Raw genomic sequence first — 14,769 nt, 5'->3', positions numbered from 1 at the left:
AACTATCAATAAAAGTGACAAACGCGCTTACGAATTGCGCAGCACAGATCGCGAACTAGTCTAGATTTCTGCTATATCATCCGGGTACTCACTGGAAAATACAAAAAGAAAGGCAACAACCAGTCCCCGTGAATTGCTTTAGATCAGTGCCCCTTTAATGTTGATATTTATTGTTTAAGCCGCACTCAGCAATATTCAAGCTTTGTGATGGCGATCTGTAAATGATCGAGTATGGACCACACAGTTCAGTGATTGATGTCTGCTTTTCTGTTTATTCAGTGTGTTTATTCATGTGTGGGAGGCCATAGGCCCATGTACATTTCAGTTATATATAGTAATATACAATTGAGACAATTTACATTGCAAACAATCTTAAGGGTAGAATATTACGACTTGGTACTTAATAATAGGGCTTCCTTCACATACTTAGCTACATTTCTGAGTATACAGTCATTTTTGCTATTTAAGAGATTACTAAAAGTCTTAATACATGGATTGCTATAGAATCTTACAGGGATAAACTTTTGTCTTAATGTTGCGTAAAACGGGCAGACAAACACAAAATGGACTTCGTCCTCAATACAACCATTGTTACATAGCCGACAAAAGCGTTGTGAAGAATCAATATCCTCTCTTCTGCCCAGATTACTCCGTATAGGCAATTCACTTAATCGCAACAGGCACATCATGTCAAGATCACAGATAATCTTGTATATTTTAATTATATGTTAGTACTTCAGATAGATGTATTACGGTATGGTTACATTAGTATATTAAGCTTAGCGAGTTGTTTTTAGATATTGTCAGGTAATACTATGGGAACAGGTTAGGTTCAGGGAAGCGTGACTGGGTACGGCTGATAGCTGGGGAGTTAATTGGTGTAACAATAGGGAGGTCAGGGGTAGCTTGGGCTTTGGGGTCAGTTTAAATAGCGGGGCAGGGTAATAATTTGTACAGTCAGTCAGAATCAGCATGGTCATGTAAGGCATGGACTAATATTGTGGGAGACTTCTACTCTGGTTGGCGTAAGTTTTTACATTTATTGTTTCATGTTGAATTGTATTTTAGAGGATAGAATTTTGAGTTATGTATTTTTTCCAAACGTAATTATATACACATATTGATGGTAATAGCGTAAAGCCACTGTAACAATTAACCACAACATGATCAAAGTGTAAACAGTTCAACTCAGTAATATGTAAATCGGAGTATTGGTGCATGGCTGTATGTATTGTGAGGTAGTGACACATACCTCAGTGACTGTAATTGCGTATATTACATTGTAGTGTCCCGGAACTGGCCGGTTAACCTTAGAGTGCGTAGGAGGGAAGAACCTCCGATATTACGTAGGAGGAAGTAACAACCTCCAACATCACGTAAGGAGAGAAGTTCTCCGACCCAACGTAAGGAGAGAAGTATCTTCGTCTCCGTGGCACATCGTAGGATGAACACAGCCGTGGCATCCATGTAAACAGGCACCCCTAACTCCGTGGGGACAACATCGCCTGGGTGGAAAGATCACCATTCGTTATTACGAGGAAGAATTCTCGTATGAACTGCTCAATAACATCAGAGATTCTAAAGTTCTGTATAGAACTGTTGTGACAGTGACAGTGAAGTGGCTTTGTATCTTTTGGTGTTTTTTTTTTGTGGTTGTGTGTTGTTGTTGTATATATATACACACACAAAGTTTTACTGTGTATTAGTTGTGTTATTCTTAGAACATCTGTATTAGTGTTAGTATTTTTAGAAGTAGACTATTAGTATTAGGATAGTGTATCGTGATAGTTGTATTGTTAGTAGGAGATAGTTGTATTATTAGTAGTAGACATTTGTACTGTTAGTATTAAGATATTAGTATTAGTAGTAGGTGGTAGTATTGTTATTGGTAGGAGAAGCTAGTTTAGTTAGTTGTGTTAGTTAATTTGGTATTAGTTTGAATTTAGATATTGTTATTGGGATTTAAAATTACTCTAAGGGAGGGAATAAATCTGTATTACAACTTCATTTGTGTTTGTGGTTGATTCAATACGTGACATTTTGGTGGCAGCGGTGGGATATTTAATTATTGTCACTATTGAATTAACTCAGACCATCATTCTATGAGAGATTAGGAGTTACTTCCTTGATGGTTTATCCTTGTAGTATTTGTTTGGCCAGAGGTGTGATAGGACCTCCGGCACCACTTCTACATCCTTGAGTGTACGAGTTAGAATCAAGGTTGGTAGGGTGTATTTCATTTATTGGTCAGATTAGGCTATTGTTTGGAATTTTATATTTTTGGGTTCCATTCTATGCAGGAATGTACTTTTGTATAGTCTAAGTTCCTATTGGTAGCATTCATTATTCACAGTTGTCCAAGACTAAGCCTGCTGGGTTTAACTGTACATGTACCTCATACTATCACCATATAGCTAGATATGGATCTTGAAAAGATTATCAAATTGGGTCAGAGTTTAGGGTATGAGCAAAATGATTTGAGGACGTTTGTAAAAGAACAAACTGAGTTAGAGAGAGAGAAAGAGAAGGAAAAGTTGGAAAGAGAGGAAAGAGCAAGGGAGCGGGAAATCAAGAAATTAGAATTGGAGGAGAGAAAGGAGAGAGAAAAGTTAGAATGGGAGAAAGAAAAATTAGAATTGGAGGAGAGAAAAGAGAGAGAAAAGTTAGAATGGGAGAAAGAAAAATTAAGAGTGCAATCAGAGGAGAGAATAGAATTAGCCAAGTTAGAAAAGAGTTATGCTGGAAATTATGAAGGACAGGTAGGAGAGAAACAATCAGGTGCTGCACCTAAGATGCCTAAGATGCCTCCGTTTGAAGACCGCAATGACAACATTGATGCATATCTTCAACGGTTTGAACGGGTAGCTGTAGCACAAGGTTGGAAGCCTTGTCATTGGGCAGCATATCTTTGTACGCTACTAAAAGGTAAGGCTTTGGAAGTATACTCCAGATTAAGTGTAGATGACGCAGAAGATTATACTGCTGTTAAGACTGCATTGCTAAAACGCTATGAAATGACAGAGGATGGATTTCATCAGAAATTTAGAACTGCTAAAACTGATACAGGTGAGATATTCACACAGTTTGTAGTTAGAATTGAGAACTATTTCAACAGATGGATTGAGCTTAGTGGTACTCAAAAGACTTTTGAAGGTGTGAAAGATTTATTGTTGCGTGAACAGATTTTAAATGTAACTGGAAGGGATCTTAGTATATTCTTGAAAGAGAGAAAACCAAAAGATGCTATGGAAATGGCCAGACTAGCAGAACAATTTATAGAAGCCAGAGGTACAGGTCCTGTTAGATATGGTAAGCAAGGTAGTTTTGGTCAACATGACAAAACAGAGGTCCGAGGTAAACCAGGAGAGAACAAGGCGCCAGGTGGTACAAAACCCAAACCATTTATTCCTATTAAAGAAAGGACATGTTACAACTGTAGTCAAATTGGACATTTGGCAGCACAGTGTAAGAAACCCAAATATAACGTGGCAAGTATCCAAGTAAGTGAATACACCAGTAACGTGTCTGCAGTCCTTCCAGATTGTATAGATGTTGAGGCAAGAATACCTGAAGTTGTAGATGGTGATGCCACAACTTCAGAGAGGGTGAGTGAACCAGATGTAGCCTCAGGAAGCATGTTTACTACAGACCACAACATGCCTATTCACAAGGGAAAGGTAAATGGCAAGCCAGTGGATGTCCTGAGAGACAGTGGCTGTACTGGCGTAATATTGAGGAGGTCAAAGGTAGAGGATGAATGTTTGTCCTCAGAAACACAATCTTGTAAGTTGGCTGATAGTAGGGTGCTAATACTTCCCGTAGCATGGATTACCGTGGACACACCCTTTTATACTGGAAAGGTAAGAGCTGCATGTATGGACACACCACTCTGTGACCTGATATTAGGCAATATTCCAGGAGTGAGAGAACCAAGCGATCCAGATCAGATGTGGGATAAGGATGATATTCACATGGTAAGTGCTGTGGAAACAAGAGGCCAAAGAAGAGTAAGACAAGAAGGCATGAAACCACTGAAGGCACTGAAACCTGTGGGGCTGACATTGAGTCGAGGTGAGTTCATTACCCAGCAACAACAGGATTCCAGTTTGGACAAAGTCAGGAAATTAGTGGAGGAAGGGAAAATTAGGGAGACCAGGCATAGTACTTCCTCTTACTATATTGAGAATGATATGCTCTATAGGAAGCATACCTTCACCAAGTTTGACAAGGGTAAGCAAGTTGTACAGGCAGTTGTACCAGTCGGGCTGCGTACCCAAGTGATGAAAGTAAGCCATGAAGCATTGATGGGAGGGCACCTTGGAATCAAAAAGACTTTAGATCGGGTTATGTCTCAGTTTTATTGGCCAGGAATAATGGGTGATGTTAGAAGACATGTGCTGTCCTGTGATATTTGTCAACGCACAACCCCCAAGGGCAAGGTAAGAAGAATACCACTAGGACAAATGCCATTAATCGAAGTACCATTTGAGAGAATAGCCGTTGACCTGATAGGCCCGTTGTATCCTGTCACTGACAAAGGTAATAGGTATCTTTTGACGGTAGTTGACTATGCTACCAGATACCCAGAGGCAGTACCTTTGCCAAGGATTGAAACTGAGTATGTTGCTGAAGCTCTTTTCGAAATATTCAGTAGAGTAGGTATCCCCAAAGAGATCTTGACGGACATGGGAGCCCAGTTCACTTCAGGTGTAATGAAGGAGGTAAGTAGATTATTATCCTTGCATCAGCTAACTACTACCCCATATCATCCAATGTGTAATGGCCTTGTGGAAAAATTCAACGGTACTCTGAAGACAATGTTGAAACGAATGTGTGCAGAACGGCCATATGACTGGGACAGGTATGTAGCTGCTTTGTTATTTGCATACCGAGAAGTACCTCAAGAGAGTTTGGGATTTGCTCCCTTTGAACTACTGTACGGGCGTACAGTTAGAGGGCCAGTGCAGATTCTCAGAGAAATCTGGACTAAAGACGTACAAAATCCTGAGGTAAGAACTACTTATGAGTATGTGTTAGATTTGCAAAACCGACTGGAAGATACTATTCATATAGCACAACAAGAACTAAAAAAAAAATCAGGTAAGTACAAAAAGTTCTTTGATGCAAAATCACAAGCACGGAAAATGAAAGTAGGTGACAAAGTGTTACTTCTGTTACCTACCGATTCCAACAAACTCCTACTCCAGTGGAAAGGACCATATGAAATCTTGGAGGCCTTTGGTATTGGCAATTACAGGATACAGGTAGGTAATAAGACTAAAACCTATCATGCAAACCTACTGAAAAAGTACATTGACCGAGAGGAGATCAAGGACACAACTGTATGTGACGTCAGCATAGCTCACCTGATGTATGCTAGTGCCGGGCTGGTAGATGTCAAAGCGGAAGAGGTAAGTATGCTAGACATAGTTTCACCTGCGCTAGTTTCAAAAGAAACATATCAGGATGTAGACATTTCCAAGGACCTGACAGAAGAACAACAAATTGAGGTGAGAGAGCTCGTAAGTGAATTCAGGGATGTGCTGAGTGATTTACCAGGGAAGGTAGACTGTATGCAGTATAAGATCAAGTTGACATGCAATGAGCCTATAAGATCCAAACCATATCCGCTTCCACATCACATGAGGGACGTTGTCGCCAAAGAGATACAATCAATGTTAGATATGGGGGTGATAGAACCCTCTCACTCACCATATGCTTTCCCCATTGTACTTGTGAAGAAGGCTGATGAGACTTACAGATTTTGTACCGATTTTCGCAAGTTGAATCAAGTAACGGTCTTTGATGCAGAACCAATTCCATTAGCCGATTCCGTATTTCCAAGGCTTCGACACTGTAAGTACCTAACCAAAATTGATGTGAGCAAGGCATATTGGCAGATCCCAATGGAAGAGAGTAGCAAAGAACTGACGGCCTTTATAACCCCGGATGGGTTATACCAATGGAAGGTGATGCCATTTGGAGTAGTCAACGCACCAGCAGTATTTTCCCGACTCATGAGGCAAGTATTACATAGCATACCTAACACTGACAACTACATAGACGACATCATAGAAGGAACAGAGGAATGGTCACCTCATGTGGTAAGTCTGAGAGACATATTTACAAGGTTAAGGCAATTTCATCTAACAGCTCGACCATCAAAGGTAAAAATAGGATACAAACAGTTGGAGTTTTTGGGACACAGGGTTGGGAGTGGCCTAATTCAGCCGGAGGGTAAGAATGTGGAGAAAATCCTAAATGTTGAACGACCACAAACTAAGAAACAGGTCAGAGCTTTGCTAGGATTAACTGGGTACTACCGGAAATTCATCCCAAATTATGCAGCCATAGCAGTGCCTCTGACTGATCTTACCAAGAAGGGCAAATCAAACAAGGTAGTATGGACAGAGAGTCAAGAGTTAGCTTTCACGACGTTGAAAACACACATGTCAAGTTTTCCAATCTTGAAACTGCCAGACTTGGAGAAAACATTCCTAGTAAGAAGTGATGCTTCTGACGTCGGAAACGGAGCTGTTCTTTTACAAGAACAGGAAGGTGAGCGGTTTCCAATAATGTACGTGAGTCGAAAGTTGGCAGAACGTGAGAGGGCGTACTCTACCATAGAAAAGGAGTGTTTGGCAATAGTATGGGCAATACAAAAGTTAGAAAGATATCTGTATGGGCGGGAGTTCATTCTTGAAACGGACCATCAGCCCTTAGTATGGATGACCAAAGCCAAGTTGACCAATGGACGAGTGATGAGGTGGGCTCTAACTTTACAACCTTACAGGTTTCTGATCCGTGCAATCAAGGGGATTGAGAATGTGGGAGCTGACCTCTTGAGCCGGTGTTCGCCCTAGTCACACTGTGTGCATAGCAGTATGTAAATAATGCATTTTTCAGCATCATAGTGAAGATATGACAGTCATTACTTTTTGTGTATTATTGTTGTCATTGTGTATATATATGGCTTTGTATTAGATAATGTCTTTAAAAGACGTTAGGACAAAGTTATATGTGATCTTGTTTGTTATATAATTGTGCTCAGGTACAATTAACTTAAGTGGGGAGGTGATGTCAAGATCACAGATAATCTTGTATATTTTAATTATATGTTAGTACTTCAGATAGATGTATTACGGTATGGTTACATTAGTATATTAAGCTTAGCGAGTTGTTTTTAGATATTGTCAGGTAATACTATGGGAACAGGTTAGGTTCAGGGAAGCGTGACTGGGTACGGCTGATAGCTGGGGAGTTAATTGGTGTAACAATAGGGAGGTCAGGGGTAGCTTGGGCTTTGGGGTCAGTTTAAATAGCGGGGCAGGGTAATAATTTGTACAGTCAGCCAGAATCAGCATGGTCATGTAAGGCATGGACTAATATTGTGGGAGACTTCTACTCTGGTTGGCGTAAGTTTTTACATTTATTGTTTCATGTTGAATTGTATTTTAGAGGATAGAATTTTGAGTTATGTATTTTTTCCAAACGTAATTATATACACATATTGATGGTAATAGCGTAAAGCCACTGTAACAATTAACCACAACATGATCAAAGTGTAAACAGTTCAACTCAGTAATATGTAAATCGGAGTATTGGTGCATGGCTGTATGTATTGTGAGGTAGTGACACATACCTCAGTGACTGTAATTGCGTATATTACATTGTAGTGTCCCGGAACTGGCCGGTTAACCTTAGAGTGCGTAGGAGGGAAGAACCTCCGATATTACGTAGGAGGAAGTAACAACCTCCAACATCACGTAAGGAGAGAAGTTCTCCGACCCAACGTAAGGAGAGAAGTATCTTCGTCTCCGTGGCACATCGTAGGATGAACACAGCCGTGGCATCCATGTAAACAGGCACCCCTAACTCCGTGGGGACAACATCGCCTGGGTGGAAAGATCACCATTCGTTATTACGAGGAAGAATTCTCGTATGAACTGCTCAATAACATCAGAGATTCTAAAGTTCTGTATAGAACTGTTGTGACAGTGACAGTGAAGTGGCTTTGTATCTTTTGGTTGTTTTTTTTTGTGGTTGTGTGTTGTTGTTGTATATATATACACACACAAAGTTTTACTGTGTATTAGTTGTGTTATTCTTAGAACATCTGTATTAGTGTTAGTATTTTTAGAAGTAGACTATTAGTATTAGGATAGTGTATCGTGATAGTTGTATTGTTAGTAGGAGATAGTTGTATTATTAGTAGTAGACATTTGTACTGTTAGTATTAAGATATTAGTATTAGTAGTAGGTGGTAGTATTGTTATTGGTAGGAGAAGCTAGTTTAGTTAGTTGTGTTAGTTAATTTGGTATTAGTTTGAATTTAGATATTGTTATTGGGATTTAAAATTACTCTAAGGGAGGGAATAAATCTGTATTACAACTTCATTTGTGTTTGTGGTTGATTCAATACGTGACACAAATTTCCTATGGTCTCTATTTCTGAAAGCTGTAACATAATATTCCATATCCAATAATATCTTGACGTGTGAATAATACCTTAATTTACGAGACTCATAAATTTTCATCTGTATACTCTGTTTGTTGCAATCCAACAAACGTTGTCTAAACAGCTGCAAGAAACACTTAACATCACCAATATTCTGTTCGTACCACACATTACCAAATCCATATATGTCGAGTAAATATTTAACATGAGTTGCCCAAGTAATTCTACCACATTCATCCAGCTTCTTCATTAACAAATAACACTGTCGGGGATATCTTTCATCATTCATTCTAATCAGTTTACACCAGTATTTAACACACTTCATATGATAATCCACATGCAAACCATTTCTTCCACTTTCAGCTAATATTGCCGTACTTGATACATATTTACCAACTCCTAAAACAAATTTACAAAACTTAGTATGAAAAGTTTCGACAATTTGACTACCTTTGCAGCCCCAGATCTCAGCACCATAAAGAAGAATGGGCTTTATCTTAATATCAAACAATTTAAATAAAATATTAACTGGCATATTTACAAAGTGAAATTGCAATTGTTTAATGGCAAACAAAGCCTTATTGGCTTTTATCTTGAGAGTATCAATGCATTTAGTCCAAGACAATCTATTTGAAAACAGAACACCCAGATAACTATAGTAAGTACTAACATTTATACGTTTATCATTCAAAAACCATCGTTCATCATACCTTAAAGTACCACCTCTTCTGAAAACCAAAATTTCGGTTTTAGACATGTTAATTTCAAGTCCCCACTTTTTACAAAAATTGGATAAAATATCAATTTTTCTTTGCAGACCTATTACTGTGTCATCAAAAATACACAAATCATCTGCATATAGTAAAAGTAATATGTCCATAAACTCCTCTCCAATAAAAATCCCTCGCATATCACTACTTTCTATCATTGACTGTAATTCATGGATAAACATCGTGAACAGAAAAGGACTCAACACGCAGCCCTGTCTTACACCACTCAGTGATTCGAAATAATCTAAAAGAGAGTTATTTGATGTCCTGACAGCACACTGAATCTTAGAGTATAGATCCTTCAAAACCACCAATAAACGACCATGTATTCCATTTTTCATTAATGAATACCACAGGAGATTTCGGTTAATCGAATCGAATGCTTTACGGAAATCAACAAACAAACAATAAAATCTACCCCGACGTTTAGAGAGATATTTTTGTGCTAAACATTGTAATGTAAATATATTATCAATTGTACTGTATCCGCTTCGGAATCCTGCCTGAGATTCAGGGATTGTATCATAAACGTCGGCAAAGGTCTTGAGTCTATTATTTAATACTGTTGTCATCAACTTTCCAAATACATCCATCAGCGTTATTCCTCTATAATTATTGACATCATTTATATTATCTTTCTTATGCAGGGGAACTACTATACCCTTTGCCCACTCGTAAGGGAATACACCACTTTGCATAATCCTATTAAAAACTATAGTTAAGTATGATATGATTGAAGTACTACAACATTTCACCATTTCCGGTAGAATTCCATCCGGTCCAGCCGATTTACTCAGTTTCAAGTTATGTATAGCTGATGATACTTCTTCTTCAGTTATATCAGCATTAAGGAGATTATTCATAACATCATCATTACAGTAATTGCACTCATTATTATCATGATTGTTCATAAAAGTTTCTGCCTCATCTAGAATGTCCTCATCCACAAGCATATCAGTTAAATTAAACACATGCTGGAAATATTCGGTCCACTGTATATTGGTAATGCCTGGGTTCCCTGTCACAGAAGGTGAAGAAATAATATTGTTGATGCGTCTCCAGAAGGATTTACCACTTTTACTATTATTAACCAGATCATTTATACAATGTTCATCATGCTTCAATCTCTTCTGTCTACACATTTCTCTATATTTATTCTTAATTACAACATATTCCTTCAAAAGTTCCTTACTTCCTGAGATTCTGAATAGATCAAGTTTATTAAACTTTTGTCTTTTTAATTTCATACACTCATCAGCGTACCAATTCTTACTATCCTTAGTCCGGCAAACATTACTATACTTCTTTTTTAAAAGACCACAAGACTCAGCACAAATATGAAATACATCAACCAAAGTTTCTACCGCAGACTCGATATTAAGTGGAACCTGGTCTCTGTCACTATCTAATACATAAGGTGATAACATATCGGCGACAGACTGCCGAAAAGTTTCAATAACAGTGTCCTTCCAAACATATCTTAGTATATCTGACGATGTATTATTTTCCTCGTTTTCTGCCCCATACTCCGTTGTACTGTCAGTATGTACTTGCAATGACATAACGATTGGAAAATGATCAGACTCACACCGTGTACGTACAGTAAAGTCAATATCTCTGGTAAATAAGTCACTTGAACATAAACAGTAATCAACCAAGCTTGCTCCGTCTCCTTTAAAACAAGTAAAGCTACCCTCTGTATCACCCGCACATCTCCCATTCAACATGTGAATGTTAGGGGTTGAACATAAATCTAGGAGTTCCTTTCCATATTCATTGCATACATCATCACGGCTTCGTCTTGGCATGTCAAAAGAATCAGACACATAGTCCATGTCCTCAAAGCTCGGTATGTACCGATTACCATCATGCACAACAAAATCGGACTGATTTCCACACCTGGCATTAAGATCCCCAAATACTATAAACTTACCATTTGGAAAATGATTAGTGATAAATAAAAAGCTTTGCTCGAGATACTCTATACCTTGCAGTGGTCTAACATCTGTTACCACAGAGGAACCAGTAGGGTGTATATATGTAAATACAAAGATGTAATCATACAATGAACAGAACAAACTTTTCTCAAAGACTACCAATATAATATCGGTGAAATCTAGACACACATACTTGATATAGCGCTCAAGTTCAGACCGAACACATACAACCACACCGCCTCGCGGATTGTAATCTCTGTAATTTACATAAACACAATAACCGGGGAACACTGTTGCAATCATGTCTTTCTCACAGTTTCTCCAAACTTCAAGAAGACAAAAAATGTTGAACTGTGAACAAAAATCAATTAGTTCAGTATTATCCAACTTACTCCTTAAACCATTAATGTTCCATGACATAAACTCGAAATGTTTAATAATAAATTGACAGTCACTCACGTCATCATTCACAGATACAGTGTGATCATCGTCATCAATATCACTGTTGTGGGCCCGGCCACATTCCTATGTAGTATCATGTGAATCCGTGTTGACATTCTGGGGACTACCCGCACGTGCAGATCGGGAACCCCGACGCCGATCTAATTCAATCACCCTATCCTTGTCAACATCGTACGTGAAAACCTGGTCGTCAATTATCAGCTTATCAAAGCGCAGAACCGCTCTACGATTTTCTTCCCTGGCTTTCGTCAACATAGGTTTAAGGTTTTTCCGCTTTTCCCTGACCAATCTTGAAAAATCATCTGTAATCCACATATTGAAACTCTTAAGTTTCTTTGCCGCTTCGTAAATCCGTTTCCTATCATGATCGTCCGGTATCTTTGCTATGATCGCTTTTCCATTAATGATTCTGTGGGCTCTGTGCATAACAATATTCGATTCATCCAGTTCCATTTTATCCTTAATGATCTTACGCACTACATTCTCACAGTCATCCCATGTTTCGCCATCCGTCGCCCTGTCTACGCCGTGGAAGATAATATTGCATCGTCTGCTCTGATTCTCGAGGTAATCAACCTTATCTTCAAGATTATACACATATTTTCTTAGTCTCTCATTTTCCGATTCCAATTTCTCACATTTTAATTTCACCTCTGCGAGATGAGTAGTAACAGATACAAGAGTAGAGTCAATATTATCGAGTTTACACCCGAAGTCAATGTTCGATTTCATGACATCGTCAACCTTGTGTGTGAGCTTGTTCAAGGCGTCCATGACTGATTCAAGATTTACAGACTCACCCTCTGTTGTCAAACGTAACTGGCGAGGATTACCACGGGTAATGGGTCCCTGGTCATCTCTGATCCCTGTACGTGGCCCAGGATTCTGTTCTACCCCGGCACATAGTAGCAGCATGAGTATCAGATTCAGTACAGTCAAACGGGTAGCGAGGCCCACCATTACTAACCTTCTCGGAGGACGGGACGCAGCAGCACGTCGACTGATTTTCGTCAGAATCTTTATATTAACAGGTGCAAACAATCCAATACTTGCACGGAATTGCTCCACAGATATTCCCATTTCTGATTCAGTTAGTTTGAACGCCTAATGTAGATATAAACTCAGTTCACACAAACCGTATTGAGAGACCTGAAACACCCGCTTTTCACCCGTCCGCCATCTTGTCTCTTGATGTCATGAGCATTGATCGACGCAATTGGGATACGATGACAAGCATCACCCAAGTCAGCGAGTCTGACCACCCGAACCCGTTAGTCGCCTGTTATGACAAACATAGACGCCTTTTACGGCAAGCATGGTTTGCTGAAGATCTATTCTACCTCGCATCTACTGTTAACTCCCTTGCCTCGGGAAGCGGATCTTCAATTGCTATATATGTACATGCTGAATAATCTTCACGGGTCTCTAATGTGGTAGTGCTGTTGTAGTTGTATGGTTGTGAAGGTCGTTGTGTATGCAAGCACTCTGATAGTTGATATTTACTCGAAAATTGCATATATTAATACCTGACGGGCAAGTTTTTTCTCAGCTTGTTTTGCCAAAATAATCTACATCATCCCAGAAGTGACGTAAAACTTACATTCTTGCAGAGATGCTGAACTTACATGCCAAGCATAGATGTATTTGATTTTGCAAATGTCTCTTTTCAGTCACTGAGACTGTGACATAAACACGGGACACATTGCATCGTGAACATTTTCTTGTGGAAGTGTTCACAGTTCCATGATCTGTATCTTTATAGAACTATACCCAACCACAGCAACTCTGCTATGATAGGACGCATGGTGTGTATGTGGTCCCACTGACCCCAGCTGCTGCATCTCCGCTATGGCAGGATACATGGTGTGTGTGTGGACCCACTGAACCCAGCCACTGCAACTCCGCTATGGAAGGATACATGGTGTGTGTGTGGTCCCATTGAACCCAGCCGCTAATACTCTGCTATGACAGGACACATGGTGTGTATGTGGACCCACTGAACCCAGCCACTGCATCTCCGCTATGGCAGGATACATGGTGTGTGTGTGGTCTCATTGAACTCCGCCACTGCAACTCCGATATGGCAGGAAACATTGTGTGTAGTCCCACTTAACCCAGCCACTGCAACTCCGCTATGACAGGACACATGGTGTGTGTGTGGTCCCACTGAACCCAGCCGCTGCAACTCCGATATGACAGAACACATGGTGTGTGTGTGGTCCGGCTGTACCCAGCCGCTGCAACTCCGCTATGGCAGGACACATAGTGTTTGTGGTCCAACAAAACCCAGCCACTGAAACTCCACTATGACAGGACATATGGTGTGTGTATGGTCCTACTAAACCCAGCCTCTGCATCTCCGCTATGGCAGGACACATGGTGTGTGTGGCCCAACAAAACCCAGCTACTGCAACTCCGATATGACAGAACACATGGTGTGTGTATGATCCCATTGAACCCAGCCACTGCAACTCTGTTATGACAGGATACATAGTGTTTGTATGTAGTCCCACTGAACCCAGCCACTGCAACTCTGTTATGACAGGATACATGGTATGTGTGTGATGTCCCACTGAACCCGGCCGCTGCAACTCACCTACCACAGGACACATGGTATGTGTGTGGTCCTACTGAACCGAGCCACTGCAACTCCGCAATAACAGGATACATGGTTTGTATGTGGTCCCACTGAACTCAAACGATGCAGCTCCGCTATGGCAGGATACATAGTGTGTGTGGTCCAAGAAAACCCAGCCACTGCAAGTCCGCTATGACAGGACACATGGTGTGTGTGGTCCCACTGAACCCAGCCGCTGCAATTCCGGTATGGCAGGATACATGGTGTGTGTGTGGCCTCAGGGAACCCAGCCACTGCAACTCCCCTACCACAGGACACATGGTGTGTGTGTGGTCCCACTGATCCCGGCCGCTTCAATTCCGCTATGACAGGATACATGGTGTGTGCGGTCCAAGAAAACCTAGCCCCTGCAATTCCTGTATGGCAGGATACATGGTGTGTGTGTGGCCTCACGGAACCCAGCCAATGAAACTCTGTTATGACAGGATACATAGTGTGTGTCTGTAGTCCCACTGAACCCAGCCACTGCAACTCTGTTATGACAGGATAAATGGTGTGTGTGTG

General features: G+C 40.2%; 2 protein-coding genes across 2 annotated transcripts; one reads left to right on the top strand and one right to left on the bottom strand.

Annotated features, from left to right (window-relative positions):
- Positions 1-386: 386 nt before the first annotated feature.
- LOC139452586 (uncharacterized) lies at positions 387-9,454 on the bottom strand. The gene is made up of 2 exons (XM_071234111.1): positions 8,430-9,454; positions 387-707 (listed from the first exon to the last, which is right to left on the bottom strand). The coding sequence occupies exons 1-2, from the start codon at positions 9,408-9,410 to the stop codon at positions 387-389; spliced, it is 1,302 nt and encodes a 433-aa protein (XP_071090212.1). The 5' UTR covers positions 9,411-9,454.
- LOC139452939 (uncharacterized) lies at positions 1,969-6,501 on the top strand. Its single transcript, XM_071234558.1, has 2 exons — positions 1,969-6,104; positions 6,481-6,501. Exons 1-2 carry the CDS (start codon positions 2,421-2,423, stop codon positions 6,499-6,501), a joined length of 3,705 nt encoding a protein of 1,234 aa, XP_071090659.1. The 5' UTR covers positions 1,969-2,420.
- Positions 9,455-14,769: the final 5,315 nt, after the last annotated feature.

Source organism: Haliotis cracherodii, unplaced genomic scaffold, assembly GCF_022045235.1.
Source record: "Haliotis cracherodii isolate W230 unplaced genomic scaffold, xgHalCrac1.p SCAF_9, whole genome shotgun sequence".
Lineage (NCBI taxonomy): Eukaryota > Metazoa > Mollusca > Gastropoda > Lepetellida > Haliotidae > Haliotis > Haliotis cracherodii.
Note: the sequence above shows the minus strand (reverse complement) of the source record. Positions and strands in the feature narration are given on the sequence as shown.